Raw genomic sequence first — 15,844 nt, forward strand, 5'->3', positions numbered from 1 at the left:
GCCAAAAACCCGAGCAGAGTAATTAGTGACTGGTACGAAAAATAGGAATACAAAAGAGTCTATTATAAAGCAAACTTGGGCATACCCACAAGCGTAAGTGTAAGTATTCTAAGCGCAAGTTTTCCAGATTTCAGATTTCACATTTCAGACGCTGCTCGTGGAACCAGACATTTATGTTCCCCCGCTTGACATATCACGGAGGTCGTTTTAATACACGCCTCACCTGATTTCTCGAGCCTCGGCTTGCCCAGATGAACGACAATGCAAAATGCTTAACAGCCCAAGCCCAGGTGAAAAATTTCCATTGCCAGAGCCAAACTTTGCGGGATGAGTCAGTTAGTCCGTCGGTCCGTCAGTCAGTCAGTCGATGGCCAACTGGCCCAAAAAAGCTACCAAAAAAGTGTGGAATACTGCGTATTAATATTCTAGTGGATTATCTGCTTCCTAGGGTTAATTAATTGTTTTATTGATCTATTCGCATGGCATTGCAATGCATTCATTAACTCAAAATTCTTGATTGTATTACGCTTTTTGCATTCAATTAAATCCCCATTATTTCTCCATACATAACATAACTAGTTGTTTAAACAAAAAACTGTTATCATCTCCCTTTGAAGTTATCAGCAGCCAAGTGAAATGAAATGACGCATTAAATATGCAAATAATATGAATATTTTTAGCGTGGAAGACATAAAGCTTGCCTTTGTTAAGATCAATTATGGCTGTTAAATCTGATTGACTAGTCTGGCTGAGATCTGAGCACATTTAGACAACCTATCATCAGCTCGCAAACCGGAAAGATCCTACTCTATATGTTCTCCGATCCCAAATTAATGTAATGTAATGTAATAATCAGCTCGCCAGTTTAAAGGTACTTCCAATTATTGATCCATTCGAGGGATTCGAGTGAAATTAAAGTGAAATGGCTATCGATGTCAGGGGAAATGGCTACGCAGTGTAGGGCAAACAGGCTGCAGAATGCGATTAGCATGCAATAGTAATGCCATTTAATGTGCCCTGTGCACTTGCATTGCCTGCGATTTGTGGCTGCGACATGTGATGCAAAGATAAACAGCAAAGCAATCAGCCTGAGTATCGCACAGATCTGGAGATAAGCCCTACAAACACCGGCCCCACATTTCACCGGTCATATAAACGGTACTCTGAACTGTCGATCATCCGGAGCCGCAGGCTTCGTGGTTTTGTAACCCCCTCAAGTCAAGACCTAGCTCTCCTATTCGAGTGCCTTCGACTCGAAGAGTCTCACTCGAACAATCGAAATTTGACTTTCGAGTCTCGTCGTTCGGTCTTCCCCGCCGTGGATTACCATCTTTATCGCAGTCATCTAATTCGGCAGTTACTCATCGACGGTTAAGCCCAGCACGCACAGCATTAGTCATTCGGCTATAAATGAAACGCCGTTTTCGGACCTCGAATCGGGCATACCCTGTGATACCTCAGATCTCGAATTCCCCGGCATATAGAAGCTATCAAAGAGACACTATGACATAATGTTGAACTAAACTAACGGAAACTTCAAAAGCTCATGGCGATAGTATAGTAGTACACCTACGGTTGCCTCACTAGGAACAGCTTGAAAATTAAAAAAATCCATATAAAACATGATTACAATTTACTGTAAGATATACAACAGAATGATTTATTTCAGTAAATAGTTTTATACAATTTAATCTTAGCGCTTTAATTTTTTTATAGCGCTGGAAAACTTTATAGTTTAACTGAAGCACTTAAGAGGCCATTCAGGCACTGTTAATTAAACAGTGTAGCAATAAACAGTTTATTATTATAAGACCTGGATAGTAAAACTCATTACTGTGGGATTTTTCAGGTAAGATTTCACTCAAAGCAGTACCCTTCGTAGAATCCAGCTGAGTGGATTATTTTCACATGCCTGCCAAGTAACCCGAATGCCGCGATTCAATGGCAAGGTTAGGGCAACCTAAAGTCATCCGGATGGTTAACCTTTTAAATTCCCATCGACACCGGAATGTGGCTGGCTTGGGTTGGTTTGCTTGGTTGCTTTGGCCTGGCGCCCAAATTGGTCGCTTCTCCAGCTCTCGAGCTCTCGAGTGGATAGGAAAGTTCCGACCATCGGGCTCCAACTCGACTGGCAGCTACGAAAATATAAAAAAAAACATGGAAAATAACACAGAAGCACCACAAACCCTCGACGAGGCTATATAAGTGGCGGTGTCGCCGATTCCCTAACCGCAGTTGTGTGGCCGCGTTCGGCGGGTGAGCTCGGAAATAAGACAGTGTTCCACTGTCATTAGGTCGGAAAAGCTAAATAACTTTCGAAAGCCACTAGATTTGTGTGCCCCAGTGCCGCAAATAGTAACAGTTCGTAAATTAGTCGCGACTGGTGACAGTGCCCAGTAATTCCAGATAAGGGCAAGTGTGTGCCGGGAAAGTGAGTTCGAGGCAAAGTGAAACCATGAGGAGGTGTCGCAACACCCCGTTCGCAATTGTCATTGCCCCGATCTTGATTTGTGGTGAGCTAAGCTATATGCTATTTGGCTGTAAATACATACTTAACATATATACGAAGGTGTAACCCGATAATGGGCAACTGTTGACAAAAGTGCGTTAATCAAGATACGGGATTGCAATTAGCTCTTTGTGCGCTATCATCTCTTGCGGCAAAGTGTTTACTCAACTAAGTGCAGCAAATATTTAAGCAATTGCCAGGACTTTGCTACACTACCAGGAAATTAAAACGCTCTTATTTGATTCAAGCCCATTTCAAGAGCGAGGTTTTGGTTTTAACTCGCCAACTTTACCTGGCAACCTTCATGTTAGGAAATTTAAATATGGGCTTAAAAGGCAATTATTGAATGAAAAAGAATGCGGATCAGATAAACAACAGTAACAGTAGAATCATTGCTTTTTCTAATTACTACCATTTGAGTAGCTCGCTACGTGCAAGTTATAGAAGTTAAATAAATCATTATCGTTTCATAACAGCTCGATTATCTTGGTTATAAATCAGTAAAAATATCTTGAGGAAATCAGAGCATACAGTTTTTATGATAGCACTATCTTCAGAGATCAAAAGTAGTTCTGGAATATAAATTGTATATTTATTTGCTACTTACGAGTTGGTCACGTGACTAATCTTCAGCCTTCAACCTGCCATTCGGGTTTCTTGACTATTCGTCACCATTGTCCACGATGATCGCCAGAATGAGACATGACCAGACCACATGATACCTGTCGTTAAGTAATCACCATGCTTACTAAAAGGGAATTTTTTGATGGGTTTTTTAATTATCCTATTAAGATTCACTTTACTTAACAACGGTGTGCGCTTAGTTGGGAACACTATGCTAAACACGCTGCTAATAGAAATTATTTGGTAATTAACGTAAATTTGGCCAAAATTAGTCAACTTGTTAATGGGGGATAATTTGGTATGTTATGTTAAATTTGCTACCATTTTTGGTGGCCCACAAATTGGCCAGTAATGTCGGCTTTTGTACGCAAAAAGTAATAAATTACAGATTGCATTTAGAACTGACTGCTGCGCCCTTTTCTATGCAAACTGAAATAAACTTTACACGCTTAATTGCCAACCGATTATTGCTAATTGAATGGGCAATTGAGGCTGTCTTGATTTTAGAACTGTCTGAACTGCTAGCCAATGAATAAAAAGTGTGCAAAATGAATAGGACACACAATTCGCATATTTATAGCTTTCGCTGCGACCAAAATAGCTGATTGCTCGCTTAAACAGGTATCACTGATTACACACCCACTCGATGTCACGAAATGTCACCGACATTATCATTTAATTAGCACCTCGCTACCTCGATTAACCGTCTCTGTTTGTTTGCCCTCGTCGAAGAAATTAATATTGACGCAGTTTCGTAGAGATGAATTTGCCATCTTAAGCGGTTATATGCACTACAAATTTAATAATTTGCTTTTAGCTTCGCTGGTCTGGGCTCAAGATTTTGGATACGAAGGCAGACATGGACCCGAGCACTGGAGCGAGGATTACGCCCGCTGCAGTGGAAAGCACCAGAGTCCCATAAACATCGACCTGGTCAGCGCCGTGGAGAAGAAGTTTCCCAAGCTGGAATTTTTCAACTTCAAGGTGGTGCCGGACAATCTTCAGATGACCAACAATGGCCACACGGTGCTGGTGAAGATGAGTTACAATGAGGACGAGATCCCAAGTGTGCGTGGCGGTCCTCTGGCGGAGAAAACGCCTTTGGGCTACCAGTTCGAGCAGTTCCACTTTCACTGGGGCGAGAACGACACGATTGGCAGTGAGGATCTGATCAACAATCGTGCCTATCCCGCCGAGCTGCACGTGGTTTTGAGGAATCTCGAGTATCCGGACTTTGCCAGCGCCCTGGATAAGGATCATGGCATCGCCGTGATGGCCTTCTTCTTTCAGGTGAGAGCTGAGCTGGCAGTTTAAGAAACTATATCCTAACTTTATATACATTCCTTTAGGTGGGCGACAAATCAACTGGCGGCTATGAGGGCTTCACCAACTTGCTCGCCCAGATCGACCGCAAGGGCAAGAGCGTAAACATGACCAATCCACTGCCGTTGGGCGAATACATCACAAAGTCCGTGGAAAGCTACTTTAGCTACACGGGTTCTCTGACCACGCCACCTTGTAGCGAGGAAGTGACCTGGATTGATTTCACTACGCCCATTGACATTACGGAGAAGCAGGTGAATATTTCAATTACCATTTTAATGAAGCTCAAGTTAGTTTGCTGCTTTATAGGAAGCGATAAAGTAATATCTGTGTATTGACTTATATATTTCATATTTTTCCGCAGCTGAACGCCTTCCGTCTGCTGACAGCCAGCGATGATCATCTGAAGAACAACTTCCGACCCATCCAGCCACTGAACGATCGCACCTTGTACAAGAACTACATAGAGATTCCGATTCACAACATGGGCTCGATTCCACTCGTCGATGCGGAAAATGCGGCTGGCAAGTGGAGGCCCCAAAGCGATGCCGTGCTGTTGCCCCTTGTTGTCCTCGCTGCATTGTCAAGGACCTCCGTTTTCAGGGGTTTTTAATTAGAGTTCTGCGGTGGTAAATCGAAGGTTAAATCGTTAAATGCCTAGCAAGCGCTTAGGCGTCCAATTAAGCGCTGTAATTTACATTTTCCGCTCTTGTTCGCCGTCGCTGTTTGTTGTTCAAACACGAGTCCCGGTAATTTCCTTCGGCAAGGACTCTCCTGCCGTCAGGACATCCATTCACATCTACACACATATATATATAGACATATATATTTAGGGGCAAACACACAGCGGACGGTGGGCGAAATTATTAAACCCAAAATGGGCGGAGCTTCAGCTGGCACGGAACCCTTACTCATCAATTATGCAGCACCTCGCACAGCGACTGTCAACCGAATCGTACCCGTACCCGTATCCGTATCTACACCCTCACCCGTATCCGTATCCGTATCCGTACCCCCATCCGTCCGAGGAGACCCGCCAGTGCGAGGGGAACCCCCTGGATATCCTCGCTATTGCACATTGTGATTTTAAATGCTTGGCACAAGCAGAGCTTTTTATTCGTGTACCTTAGGCTTAAGTTTTGAAAACATAAATCCGTAATAAAATGTAATATTTGAATCACTTATGCTTGCGTTGTGGAATATTCAGCATCTGAAGTATACTTTTCGGCAAGGTTTGGATTTATATTTCAGCCTTCAGAAATTTGCCAAGTATTTTTAGATGAATTATTTTTTACAAACAAAGTTTTGTTTGCCTACTAGTGTATTTTATTTAGTGTCCGCGTTATTCATAATAATCATATCAAGCTGAGAGTCTTGTGCCGACTGATGACCTATTGACCCCACCTGTCAGCTGAATACCAGTGAATTATTGCAAGCATGTGCAGAAATCTATCAGCGAAATATCAGCTTTTGTATTCAAGTCGAAGAGTTCGTCTGGCGAAAGTAGACATGATTTATTCCACAGACTGGAGGCCGCAGTAGGAACTGTGGGGCCTTCCTAAAGTAAACTACATTATAGAGCATCAGATAGTGGAAAAAGTCAGGACCTTGTAGGCAGTACTTCTTCAAACGGATTGTTTGTCATTCGGTCCATTAAATGCCTAATAGCCTTGTCCTCTTCAACCTACGAACTTTACGTGTGATCCCTGCCTAAGTATAGAATAATTTGTGGCTTTTTGATGAGCTTATCATGGCTGTTTATTAATGTGATCGATCCGTGAAATTTGTTTCAAATTAAAAACAAGAGAGAACGCATTGTTCGAATTCCTTGACTATCAGATATTCGTTGCTTAGTCAGGGGCAGTGCATGAAAATTAATAAATAGACCCCCTAGTGATATTGATCACCCCTAACTTCTACCTGTTACAAACTCTTCAACGAGTCTAGCATGCCCCTTCACTCTACGAGTTACAGGTACAATAGCTTGCGTACAATGCAGTTCTATCTAGATGCGCTGCAAAAATAGCAATACCATAAATAATATTTACTGGCTTTCAACTCTCTCCGCCCGTGACTGCATTCGCCGGCACGTTTTTACTCAATTGATGACACCAGCATTGGCGCGAAATAAAAATATTATGAAACTTTTCCATTGCCGCCCAGCTTCCCCGATGTACAACATACGTACATATTCTAAGCGAAATGAATCGCTCCCCTATAGGTGATAAGGTTTATTGACAGCGATCGTTACAAACTGACCTTTGATGGTGACGAACGGCGATACTGCGCCTCGGGAAACTTGGAACAAGCCCCTCCGGCCCAGATCTATATGGAACACCATCCCCATCTCCATCACCATCCCCGTCTAAGTTTAGCCGTGATCAGTCCGCCCCTTCGTGGGCAGTGTGAAATCTCAGCTTGTAGTTCGCACTTGCGGCGTGTGTGAGTCCGGATCGGATCGAATCGGATCGGATCGCATCGACGTCATGTGGACGACTGATAACTTTTCTTTAGGCAATCCCCCCCTTGATGGCACATTAAGCTTCAGCTTGATGACTGTGTACCCAGATTGCGGGGACTTGTTGCTACTTTTAGACGTTCGGATGAGCGCTGGATCTGGAGCGTTGACTCTTGGCTATGGATTAGTCCGCCTTCCTGACGGTTGTTCAAGGTTAGACCGAGATCTATGGGAGGAAATTTTTCGGGGGCTAAAGGCGTGACTTTTGATCCAGGGGAGAAACGAGATTGCTCGAGATTCAAGCATCTGCAAAAGTCATCTTCAAATGCGTAACAGTGGGAAGACTCTCACCCAGTACATAAACACCTATCGAAGTAATTCAGTTAATCAGTAATCAGTGGCATAATTCTACCCCATTAACGTACAAGTTTCCCCTAGAATATATAATAGTATTTTCATAAAGATTTATGTGAGTCAACGCATCTAGCTAATTAGATTGGTGGGTCCCTTGAACCAATAGGCATTCTGAAGCCTCACTTTCATTTAAGTATGAACTGGGATAGAAAGTACTAAATATTTTTAAATAAACTTAGAGCAACGCACTGCCCGCTAATACTCTTATCGTTTCCAACATTTTAAAGCAATACATTCATGAGTCCTCGTGCAACGACCTTTACAATCAGTCTCGTAACTCAATGCCGTGGCCTTGCACTTGGTTCAGATATGGGATGTGGAGCAGATTCATTGTGGTACTTTTTTGTGGGCACCCTTTCCTTGTTATCAGTCAAGTGCAGCTTCCAGTTTTATGAATTAAGGCAGCAAATATGTAACGCAGCTCCAGATAAGTTGGCGTCGTGTAGGCGTCCCAGGCTCCCGATAATGGGGTAATGAAGCCAAGTGTTATATGGTAGTTAGATCATTTGAGCCCGGTTTCCGACGTAATATTGATAGTGATTGAAAGGGGCCGCACGGGAAGCGGGGCGAGCGACTCTCGTGTTTTGAAAAATAAGAAACATACTATAAATCATTTTCGAGTACACTTAGAATAGGACCGAGTGTACTATAGGGAATGCGATTGTGAATTTCCGATGGCCGGCGGACTATAAAAGTCTGAGATCTCTGCGTCCAGCGATTCAAAAGTGTTTCGTTCGCTCAAGTGAGCGGTTACTACCCACAAATAGTTTTCTTTTATACTTGTATTTATTATTAACATTAAATCTTCAAAATGAGAATCCTTGCGGAGGTAACGAAGTTCGGGATCGGTAATCGTTTTTGCAGTCGCTTATTCGCTTGTGAATTTAATCCATAGCACCATGTCCAACTCCTGGATCCTTCGGAGCTGATGCGCCCCGAGCCCTCATTTGCGGACAAGAATCCCTCCAAATTCCGGGACTACAGTGTGGACACCAGCGATCCCCTGAAGGAACGTGTGCGCCAGACTTATCGCCAGATGCATCTGAACCAGACTGTGGATTTCGTCAAGGGTGAGTGAGGAGCAGTCTAAACCTTATAATCTTGTTTGTTTTTAAGTTTGTTTTAAGAAAGATTGAAGTGTAAAAATGTGTGAAAGTACAATAAAAGTGTATATTTTTAAAATGATCAGATTAGCTAAATGGTTTCTAAACAATGCGAGCTATTTAATAAATGTTATTTTCAGTAGGAAAACCATTTTACTAAAAGATCCATCTTATTTTTAGGCCGTCGCGAGCACTGGCTGAAGTTCAACACGATTAGGATGACTGTGCGCGAAGCCCTGGAGAAGCTGAACGATCTGGTGGACGAATCGGATCCCGACCTGGATCTGCCCAACATTATCCACGCCTTCCAGGCTGCCGAGCGGGCACGCGCCGAGTTCCCGGAGCAGGATTGGCTGCATCTCACGGCGCTCATCCACGATCTGGGCAAGATCATGGCCTTCTACGGCGAGCCGCAGTGGGCAGTGGTGGGCGACACCTTCGCCGTGGGCTGCCGTTGGGGCGATAGCATTGTTTACCGGGAGGAGAGCTTCGAGGGGAATCCCGATGGTGATAATCCCGCCTACAATACCGAACTGGGCATCTATCAGCCCAACTGCGGAGTGGACAACCTGCTGATGTCCTGGGGTCACGATGAGTACATGTATTCCGTGCTGAAGCACAACAAGACCAAGCTGCCCCATGTAGCCTGCAACATCATTCGGTTCCATTCCTTTTATCCCTGGCACAATGGCGGCGACTACAAGCACCTGGAGGCTCCCCAGGATGCGGAGACCAAGAAGTGGGTGCTGATCTTCAAGTGAGTTCCGTATAAACACTAATATCTAGCCAGTTACATAAACATTCCGTTTTGCAGTCGCTATGATTTGTACACCAAGAGCGAGGTGGTTCCGGATATTGAAGCTTTGTGGCCATATTACCAGACCTTGATCGACAAATATTTACCCGGTGTCCTGGAATTCTAATCGTACTTACGTGCAACCTTTAGCTTTCTAATTGCTTTCACTTAATATATAAGACAACATTTATACCTGTAATATAATATAATGTGTATGCGCCATATATATCCCTAAATAATCCCCCTACTCCTTTCTTGATTGGGTAAAATTTGCTGGTGTATTGGCTGGAACAACTTGACTAGCGATTCTGATCAATTTTATTTACAATTTAGTCGGTTTTGTTTTGATAAAGGAGTGCATACTTTTTGGCAGGAATATTATTAATATCCTAAGAATTCACATTAGTAGTTGTAGTACTTCGAATTGTACAGTGAGTATTATTGTTGCTGAAATGTATACCTGATGTGGTTTAATTCTCATTTGGAAACATACAAAGGACAGAATACTACACATGTTCCAAAAGACGATACTTTCTGATAGTATTTTGTTTTCTAAATGTGCCTTCAACTTTTTTTAAAGGTAATTATGCATACCTTTCATCTTTTATTCATTTATGTATGTTATGAGACTCGATACTTAATAAGTATTTATTTAATATCAAAAATCCGACTCGTCTACTAAACGGTTTCATTTAAAGTGCATTATCAAGTCCATCTGAATAAACATCAAGTCACAAAAATTGCATGCATATAAAGTAATTAATCAAGTTGACGTGAAGCGATTGTGTAATAAAAGTGGGATCGGCAATTGCTTGGGATGCATGTCTCAAAAATAGATTAAGCGCAGTCAAATGTTTTAATCTAAATGTTACAAGCCTAATTTGTATACGGCTATCGTAGTGTAATAATTTTATTTCGTACACGCCTATCAAGTGGATGTCCACACAAGAGCTACTCCCATTTCCAAGCCGGCCATTGAAAACAAATCTCAAGGCGTGCCCAGATCTCAATTGAGACTGGTTGTTCAGGTGGCCGGGCGGCGATAAGCCAATCGACGGAATAAAAGGGGCTGCTGTTCTCCCATTTGAAGATAGTTGCGGTCTGAATTCGCCGGAGTGAGGATCAACATGAACTACGTGGGACTTATCATTGGGCTGAGCTGCCTTTGGCTCAGTGCGATCGCGAGTGATCCGGATGACCTGGTGTTGGTGCAGCTGCCCCAGGGAAAATTGCGCGGTCGCGATAATGGTAACTACTACAGCTACGAATCGATTCCCTACGCCGAACCGCCCATTGGTGATCTGCGACTCGAGGCTCCAGAGCCGTACAAACAGACGTGGTTGGATATCTTCGATGCCACCACAGCGCCGGTGGCATGCTTGCAGTGGGATCAGTTCACGACTGAGGACGACAAATTGGCGGGAGCCGAGGATTGCCTGACCGTCAGCGTCTACAAGCCGAAGAATAGCAGCAGGAACAGCTATCCGGTGGTGGCTCACATTCATGGAGGAGCCTTTATGTTCGGTGCAGCAGCACTGAATGGACACGAGAACGTGATGCGCGAGGGCAAATTCATACTGGTGAAGATAAGCTATCGCCTGGGGCCATTGGGTTTCGCGAGCACCGGCGATGCGGATCTGCCCGGAAACTATGGCCTGAAAGATCAACGGCTGGCTCTGGAATGGATTAGACAGAATATAGCCAGCTTTGGAGGAGAACCAGAGAACGTCGTGTTGGTTGGTCACTCGGCTGGAGGAGCTTCGGTCCATCTGCAGATGCTTCGTGAGGATTTCGGCCAGCTGGCCAAGGCGGCCATCTCGTTTAGCGGAAATGCTCTGGATCCCTGGGTTGTCCAGGAGGGCGGACGAGGACGAGCCTTTGAACTGGGTCGCATCGTGGGATGTGGTTTGGCCAAGGACTCGGCCAGCCTGAAGAAATGCCTAAAGACCAAGCCAGCCAGTGAATTAGTCACCGCCGTTCGTAACTTCCTGATATTTTCCTATGTGCCCTTTGCTCCATTTGGTCCCGTGGTGGAGCCATCGGATGTTCCAAAAGCCTTTCTCACCCAAAATCCCACCGATGTTATTAAGAGCGGAAAGTTCGGACAAGTTCCCTGGGCTGTTACCTACGTCACTGAGGATGGTGGCTACAATGCCGCCTTACTTTTAAATGAATGGAACAAGTACGGAAAATCTGGGACAGTCATCGAGGATCTGAACGATCGTTGGTTTGATTGGGCCCCCTATCTGCTGTTCTACCGGGACTCGAAGAAGACCATCGAGGATATAGACGATTACTCGCGGCAAATTAGGCAGCAATATTTGGGCAATCGGAGATTTGGCATCGAAAGCTATTGGGATTTACAGCAGCTGTTCACGGATATTCTCTTCAAGAACAGCACGCAGGACTCATTGGATCTTCATCGCAAATATGGAAAAAGTCCTGCCTACGCTTTTGTCTATGACAATCCAGCCGATACAGGAATCGCACATGCCCTGTCCAACCGCAAGGATATAGATTTTGGTAAGGAAATCGTACTTATAAATGGACTTAACTTAATATAACATTTACAGGAACTGTGCATGGTGACGACTACTTTTTGATATTCGAAAATTTCGTAAGAGATTTGGAATTGCGACCGGACGAGCAGCTAATTTCGAGAAACTTTATCAATATGCTGGCAGATTTTGCTTTGAGTGATAATGGCATTCTAAAATATGGTGAATGCGTTTTCAAAGATAATGTAGGCAGTGAGAAATTCGAGTTGTTATCTATTAGTAAGAATGGTTGCGAGAATAAGCAATATGTTGAATTTCCGTAAGTTACTTTAATAAAATAAAATGTTATTCGCTCTGTGTAATTTTTGTTAAGTTTGTGAATTCCTAACCGGCTTGAAAGGACATATATACAAAACTCGTTTGTATCAAAATATGTTTGTTCTGGGTGTGTTCATTTTATGCAGCTATAAAGAACCCTCCACGTTTATAAGACCGCAGTTTTTGTTCTGTGCCCTGTGGAGTTCCAGATTATGTATACACTCAAGCTGTTGTGCTTGACTTTGCTTTGGATAGCAGCCTCAGGATCTGAAGTTGTCCTACAAGCGGATCCATTGGTTGTTGAGATCCCAAATGGAAAAATTCAGGGCAGAGATAATGGCCAGTACTACAGCTACGAATCGATTCCCTATGCCGAGCCTCCAACTGGTGCTCTCCGTTTCGAGGCACCTCAGCAGTACAGTCATCATTGGACAGGCCTTTTCAATGCTACTCGGCCTCCAGTTGCCTGCTTACAATGGAACCAGTTTGAAACCAAAGACAATAAGCTGATGGGTAATGAAGACTGCTTAACGGTGAGCATCTATAAGCCAAAGAAACCCAGTGGGAGCAGGTTTCCTGTCGTGGTCCTTCTGCATGGAGGTGCTTTCATGTTCGGTGGTGGATCAGTATATGGACAGGATTACATTATGCGTGAGGGACAGTTGCTCTTGGTAAAAATAAGTTACCGCGTTGGACCATTGGGTTTTGCAAGCACCGGTGATAGGGACTTGCCGGGAAACAATGGCTTAAAGGATCAACGTCTGGCTCTACAATGGATCAAGAAGAACATTGCCCACTTTGGCGGCATGCCTGATAATATTGTGGTCATTGGTCACTCTGCAGGCGGTGCCTCGACTCACTTACAGCTCCTGCATGAGGACTTCGGCCAGTTGGCCAAGGGAGCAATTTCGGTGAGCGGCAATGCCCTGGATCCTTGGGTTATTCACAAGAGTGGACGACGACGTACATTTGAACTGGGTCGGATAGTCGGTTGTGGACAGACAAATGTCTCAGCAGAACTCAAGGACTGCTTAAAGTCTAAGCCGGCTAGCGAAATAGTCTCTGCTGTCCGAAGCTTCCTTGTGTTTTCCTATATGCCTTTCAGTGCTTTCGGACCTGTTGTGGAGCCAGCAGATGCCCCAGACGCCTTTCTTACCCAGGACCCAAGATATGTGATTAAGAGCGGAAAGTTTGCGCAAGTCCCTTGGGCTGTGACATACACCACCGAGGATGGAGGATACAACGCTGCTCAGCTGTTGGAAAGAAACAAAACCACCGGAGAGAGTTGGATTGACCTACTCAATGATCGATGGTTTGACTGGGCTCCATACATGCTTTTCTATCGGGACTCCAAGAAAACCATTAAGGATATGGATGATCTTTCATTTGATCTCAGGCAGCAGTATCTAGGAGATCGGCGATTCAGTGTGGAAAGTTATTGGGATGTGCAGCGAATGTTTACTGATATTCTCTTCAAGAATAGCGTGCCAAGCTCAATAGATCTTCACCGAAAGCATGGCAAAAGTCCGGTTTATTCATTTGTCTACGATAATCCTGCCGACTTCGGAGTGGGTCACTTGTTTTCCAATCGCACTGACGTAAATTTTGGTGCGTATATACTTGCGTTTAAAATATTATATGCTCTAACTTTTTCTTATTTTTTAAGGTACTGTACACGGAGACGACTTTTTCTTGATTTTTAATCCAGGTCTATTCCAAAAATACAAGCGTCCGGATGAAGAAGTTATTTCAAAAAAGTTTATAAAGATGCTGGAGGATTTCGCCCGTAACGATGAGGGAACATTGACATTCGGAGAGTGTATTTTTAGAAATAATGTGAACAGCGAAGAATACCAAGTGCAGCGAATTTCTCGGAACGCTTGTAAGAACGAACAATATGCTGAGTTTCCCTAAAGAATGTAAGCTGTATGTAAATGTATGCATGCAAGAAATGTGAACAGTGTAATAATATAATTAAAGAACAAATTTATTAAACCTTCATGCCGCCTCAATCGTCAGCGGTTCCTCAATCAGTTCGTCGTCTTCCTCCGGTTCATTTTCTTCACCCTGTACATTGCCGTACAGATCAATTTTGCTGTCTAGAAAGCGGAAATCTTTGAGGATGTGCAACTTGTTGCTGAAACCCGCAATGGACATTAATTTAATGGGCGATGTTTGCCAAACAGCAGAGTAGCAGGCAGTGTGCTCCACGGGAATATTGGCTTGCAGTTCTCCGTTTAGAGTGTAGGACTGCACATGATTGTGCTCTCCACCGATTAAGACACAGTCGTCCACAAAGTCACAAAGATGCACGCGTCCAGGGAAGTCAAAGACACGTGTGCACTCCAGGGATCGCAGGTGGAAAATTGATGCTTTGGGGCCACCACCGCAGAGCAGCCAATCCTCGTTGACAGCCACTGCTCCTATCCATTTGCCCCAATCCGGCCGCAAGAGATTTGGGTTCTTGTAAGGCTCCAGCATAGCAGTGTGCTCCTGCTGCTTGGTGCTCCACACTCGCACAGTGCCATCCTCGGCGCCAGAGAAGATCTGTCCCTTGGTATTGCCCACCACACTGTGTACGTAGTCTGTGTGTCCGCGGTACTCGCGCTGAATGCGTCCGTCCTCCAAACTCACTTGTAGGATCACTCCGTCGCCGCAGCCAGCGAGCAGAATGCTGTTTTCCGAGTCCAGCCACATGGAGTTCACATCCGGCACCTCGACGGCATCCACTTGCATCGGTATCTTTACCTCCCAGGAGCGTTTGGTGTCCAGGGTCTCCTCCTCCTCGTTCCATTTCAATCCGTAAATAAGACCCACTGCACCAACTATTAGGAAATCGCGATGGAAGACCAGGTAATTGATATCGACATCGCTGCCTTGCGGGAAGATCTTAAGCTTGCCAGGTGGCTCCTCGGAACCCTTGTCCAGTTCTTTTATTCTTTAAAATATAAGTAAAATAAAATAAGATAGGAAGGAAATTGCGCCAAATCAACGATTCTCACCTGAGTACGAAAATGTCGCCAAATAAATTGCCCGCAAATAGGTACTGATGGGAGGCGGATATTGCCTGTGCTAGGACATTATTGTAAGCGCGTTTCAGATCCTTTTGTTTCATATTTTTAGCTAATTTTATTATTTTAACCAAATTGTATCGCTTTGTTTACGCCGGCTATTTAGAGTGACCGTGTCTGAGCCATATACCAAAAATATTATATTCTATTTGAAAAATATACTGAAAAGCGCGTAAGCATATCACGTAGCATTTGTATTACATTAAATTTACGTGCAACCGTTAGCCAACGTAACGTTGATTTTGAATTTACGAAAGAACCTGTTTTCAATCATTCGAAATTTGTTTGTTTTTGAGGAAATACAACCAATTGTAAATTTACTTATCTGAGCAAAATCGTTCGCCGGTGATTGCAATTTGATTTCCTTATTAAAAATATTATTCTCCATGTGTCTGCTTCAAGTTATCGTATGTCACAAGTGCTTACCGTAAATGTTTATTTACGATTAATCTCATTAATTGTAAGCTGGACAGCCTTATGCGGCCTAAAATCGGAATTACTGCCTTAATCAGACATAAAGTTCGATGGCATTCCGCAAATTAAATATTTTTTTGCATTCACAGTGAGAGCAGGTCTTTAAGAAAGTCTGTGACCTTTCAAATAGGCGAAACACACGTTGACTAATCGCCCAAAAATATGAATTCCTGAACCCACCATGACGTTTAATATTGAATTAATAAATTGGATTGAAGTGAATCATCAGGTGATGGAAAAGCCTTCAATATGACGT

At 43.7% G+C, this 15,844-nt stretch overlaps 5 protein-coding genes across 5 annotated transcripts; 4 read left to right on the forward strand and 1 right to left on the reverse strand.

Moving 5' to 3' along the window:
* Nucleotides 1-2,206: 2,206 nt before the first annotated feature.
* Nucleotides 2,207-5,637, forward strand: LOC6544474 (carbonic anhydrase 2). Its single transcript, XM_001972472.3, has 4 exons — nt 2,207-2,513; nt 3,951-4,423; nt 4,483-4,710; nt 4,821-5,637. Exons 1-4 carry the CDS (start codon nt 2,456-2,458, stop codon nt 5,067-5,069), a joined length of 1,008 nt encoding a protein of 335 aa, XP_001972508.1. The 5' UTR covers nt 2,207-2,455; the 3' UTR covers nt 5,070-5,637.
* Nucleotides 5,638-8,044: 2,407 nt separating this feature from the next.
* LOC6544475 (inositol oxygenase) lies at nt 8,045-9,474 on the forward strand. Its single transcript, XM_001972473.3, has 4 exons — nt 8,045-8,157; nt 8,224-8,398; nt 8,612-9,188; nt 9,246-9,474. The coding sequence occupies exons 1-4, from the start codon at nt 8,140-8,142 to the stop codon at nt 9,352-9,354; spliced, it is 879 nt and encodes a 292-aa protein (XP_001972509.1). The 5' UTR covers nt 8,045-8,139; the 3' UTR covers nt 9,355-9,474.
* Nucleotides 9,475-10,299: 825 nt separating this feature from the next.
* On the forward strand, nt 10,300-12,160 carry LOC6544476 (esterase 6). Its single transcript, XM_001972474.3, has 2 exons — nt 10,300-11,750; nt 11,801-12,160. The coding sequence occupies exons 1-2, from the start codon at nt 10,355-10,357 to the stop codon at nt 12,046-12,048; spliced, it is 1,644 nt and encodes a 547-aa protein (XP_001972510.1). The 5' UTR covers nt 10,300-10,354; the 3' UTR covers nt 12,049-12,160.
* A 52-nt stretch (nt 12,161-12,212) lies between these two features.
* LOC6544591 (esterase P) lies at nt 12,213-14,074 on the forward strand. The gene is made up of 2 exons (XM_001972475.3): nt 12,213-13,651; nt 13,710-14,074. The coding sequence occupies exons 1-2, from the start codon at nt 12,256-12,258 to the stop codon at nt 13,955-13,957; spliced, it is 1,644 nt and encodes a 547-aa protein (XP_001972511.1). The 5' UTR covers nt 12,213-12,255; the 3' UTR covers nt 13,958-14,074.
* On the reverse strand, nt 14,015-15,255 carry LOC6544592 (THO complex subunit 6). The gene is made up of 2 exons (XM_001972476.3): nt 15,046-15,255; nt 14,015-14,981 (listed from the first exon to the last, which is right to left on the reverse strand). Exons 1-2 carry the CDS (start codon nt 15,156-15,158, stop codon nt 14,042-14,044), a joined length of 1,053 nt encoding a protein of 350 aa, XP_001972512.1. The 5' UTR covers nt 15,159-15,255; the 3' UTR covers nt 14,015-14,041.
* Nucleotides 15,256-15,844: the final 589 nt, after the last annotated feature.

The sequence above is a fragment of the Drosophila erecta genome, unplaced genomic scaffold (assembly GCF_003286155.1).
Source record: "Drosophila erecta strain 14021-0224.00,06,07 unplaced genomic scaffold, DereRS2 tig00000021-arrow-pilon, whole genome shotgun sequence".
Classification (NCBI taxonomy): Eukaryota; Metazoa; Arthropoda; class Insecta; order Diptera; family Drosophilidae; genus Drosophila; species Drosophila erecta.

What these genes read in the sequence shown, in the direction of transcription:
- LOC6544474 (XM_001972472.3), top strand. Translation starts at nt 2,456, where the DNA reads ATGAGGAGGTGTCGCAACACCCCGTTCGCAATTGTCATTGCCCCGATC. An exon ending in TGCCCCGATCTTGATTTGTG is followed by an intron (nt 2,514 to 3,950) that starts GTGAGCTAAGCT and finishes ATTTGCTTTTAG; the next exon opens with CTTCGCTGGTCTGGGCTCAA. An exon ending in TTGACATTACGGAGAAGCAG is followed by an intron (nt 4,711 to 4,820) that starts GTGAATATTTCA and finishes ATTTTTCCGCAG; the next exon opens with CTGAACGCCTTCCGTCTGCT.
- LOC6544475 (XM_001972473.3), top strand. An exon ending in GACTGTGGATTTCGTCAAGG is followed by an intron (nt 8,399 to 8,611) that starts GTGAGTGAGGAG and finishes TCTTATTTTTAG; the next exon opens with GCCGTCGCGAGCACTGGCTG. An exon ending in AAGTGGGTGCTGATCTTCAA is followed by an intron (nt 9,189 to 9,245) that starts GTGAGTTCCGTA and finishes TCCGTTTTGCAG; the next exon opens with TCGCTATGATTTGTACACCA.
- LOC6544476 (XM_001972474.3), top strand. Translation starts at nt 10,355, where the DNA reads ATGAACTACGTGGGACTTATCATTGGGCTGAGCTGCCTTTGGCTCAGT. An exon ending in CCGCAAGGATATAGATTTTG is followed by an intron (nt 11,751 to 11,800) that starts GTAAGGAAATCG and finishes TAACATTTACAG; the next exon opens with GAACTGTGCATGGTGACGAC.
- LOC6544591 (XM_001972475.3), top strand. Translation starts at nt 12,256, where the DNA reads ATGTATACACTCAAGCTGTTGTGCTTGACTTTGCTTTGGATAGCAGCC. An exon ending in TCGCACTGACGTAAATTTTG is followed by an intron (nt 13,652 to 13,709) that starts GTGCGTATATAC and finishes TTATTTTTTAAG; the next exon opens with GTACTGTACACGGAGACGAC.
- LOC6544592 (XM_001972476.3), bottom strand. Translation starts at nt 15,158, where the DNA reads ATGAAACAAAAGGATCTGAAACGCGCTTACAATAATGTCCTAGCACAG. An exon ending in GGCGACATTTTCGTACTCAG is followed by an intron (nt 14,982 to 15,045) that starts GTGAGAATCGTT and finishes TATATTTTAAAG; the next exon opens with AATAAAAGAACTGGACAAGG.